At 36.8% G+C, this 1,549-nt stretch overlaps 1 protein-coding gene across 1 annotated transcript; it reads right to left on the reverse strand.

Moving 5' to 3' along the window:
• Window positions 1–528: 528 nt before the first annotated feature.
• On the reverse strand, window positions 529–1,266 carry LOC127011529 (uncharacterized). Its single transcript, XM_050888636.1, has 2 exons — window positions 899–1,266; window positions 529–844 (listed from the first exon to the last, which is right to left on the reverse strand). Exons 1-2 carry the CDS (start codon window positions 1,173–1,175, stop codon window positions 603–605), a joined length of 519 nt encoding a protein of 172 aa, XP_050744593.1. The 5' UTR covers window positions 1,176–1,266; the 3' UTR covers window positions 529–602.
• Between the last annotated feature and the right edge of the window lie 283 nt (window positions 1,267–1,549).

Genomic DNA, 1,549 nt, shown 5'->3' on the forward strand with positions numbered 1-1,549 from the left:
GAATCGACAGACGCTGTCGCATAAATTTCATTAAATTGCCAGCTGTCGCCTGGACAGACTCAAGACCCAAGAAAGTCGCGACTTTGGAACGGCTTCGATGTCTGAGAAGTGTATTGTCTTACCCCATTAGCTATGCCAAGGCGGGAATGCACTCTATTTATAAGCGGCTAATGGCTCCGAATTCAGAACCATTCTCTTCTTACACTTTCTAATTCAGTCTGGCACTGACTTTCTCTGGCTTCAAAACAATTTAAGTCATTGCCTTTCCCACGTGGCCTTTGACCTTAGCCAGGCGGAAATTGTTTCGACCGCAAGAAAGTATAAATTCATTATCCGAAAAGTTTTCTCTTATCTATTCGCAGGCAGGAAGAAAGCAGAAAAATAAGGAAAGCAGAATCAGACCCAAACAAAAAGTAGGAAACGAGTTTAAAAGTGGCATTAATAGCTAATTTGTTACAACCTTTTAAGGTTTTTGATTGAAGGAAACCAACAGAAAAATACTGTGAAATATTTATAGATCCATTAATGTCCGTGAAAGAATTATATATTTGTAAACAGTACTTGGAATTTGTACAAAAAGTACTATTTGTTTAAAATTAGGCTTAAATAAAGTAAAATCTCGTCATAATCAGAAGCAAATAGCTATGGCTCTTCCAAGTGTTTCCTTGTCCGTTGGTAGATTTCTCCTCAGATTTCTTGGATATACATGGGCAGCCCTCGGGAAGTATTTGGCGAACAGTTCCCTCCACAAGGCACTTGGAGCATTCCGCCTGCTTGTCCCGGCCCTTAACGACTTGGCATCCCAACTCAGGTGACCAGAAGCAGCACGTTTTTTGGATACTGGCTAAAATAATTTATTTTTTTTAGTCAAAAACTTAACTTTCCTTAACTGACTTACTTATTTCAGAGAAATAATGGTTCTTCGGCATGCATTTCTTTAAATGGTCCGGTATAACCGAATTATCTTTATACTCAATTGCAGATGCGTCGTCGGGACTTTCGCAGTAAAACCCGGTCTGTTCGATTTTGCAATCTTCATTGACCTTTTCGCAGTCGGCGCAGTCCATGCTTACGAACTTATTGTCCTTGGGCTTATATCCATGTCTATATCCTTGGGAAATGACTCTTTCTATTGACATTAAAATTAATATACCAAGCCACAAGGTACGGTTCATTATTTGGTAAAACTACAAATTTTGTGCGAAAAAATTATAAATTCAGCTACAATTTCGTATTTTGTTAAGTGCCAAGCCTGTTGAGTTTACAAATCTAAAGTCGTTTTTAAGCTGCATTTAAAATAAATATATTTTAAAACTCCTAAGAATATATGATAATTTTGAGCTATGCATTTTTTGTGTGCCAGTTACAAATCTATAATTTATTAAATGAGTAATAATGTTTAAGTTCGGATTCTCCCTTTATAATTGTATTTCTTGTTCTTTTTACAAGTTAAATTTGGTCTCGCCCTATTAAGTCATACATGTCTACCCAAAAGCCGGTCTTATGCAATTTTCAGCTTTGTTGGCCGACACAATTTATTGAAAATACT

This window comes from Drosophila biarmipes, chromosome 3R, assembly GCF_025231255.1.
Source record: "Drosophila biarmipes strain raj3 chromosome 3R, RU_DBia_V1.1, whole genome shotgun sequence".
In the NCBI taxonomy this organism is placed as follows: Eukaryota; Metazoa; Arthropoda; class Insecta; order Diptera; family Drosophilidae; genus Drosophila; species Drosophila biarmipes.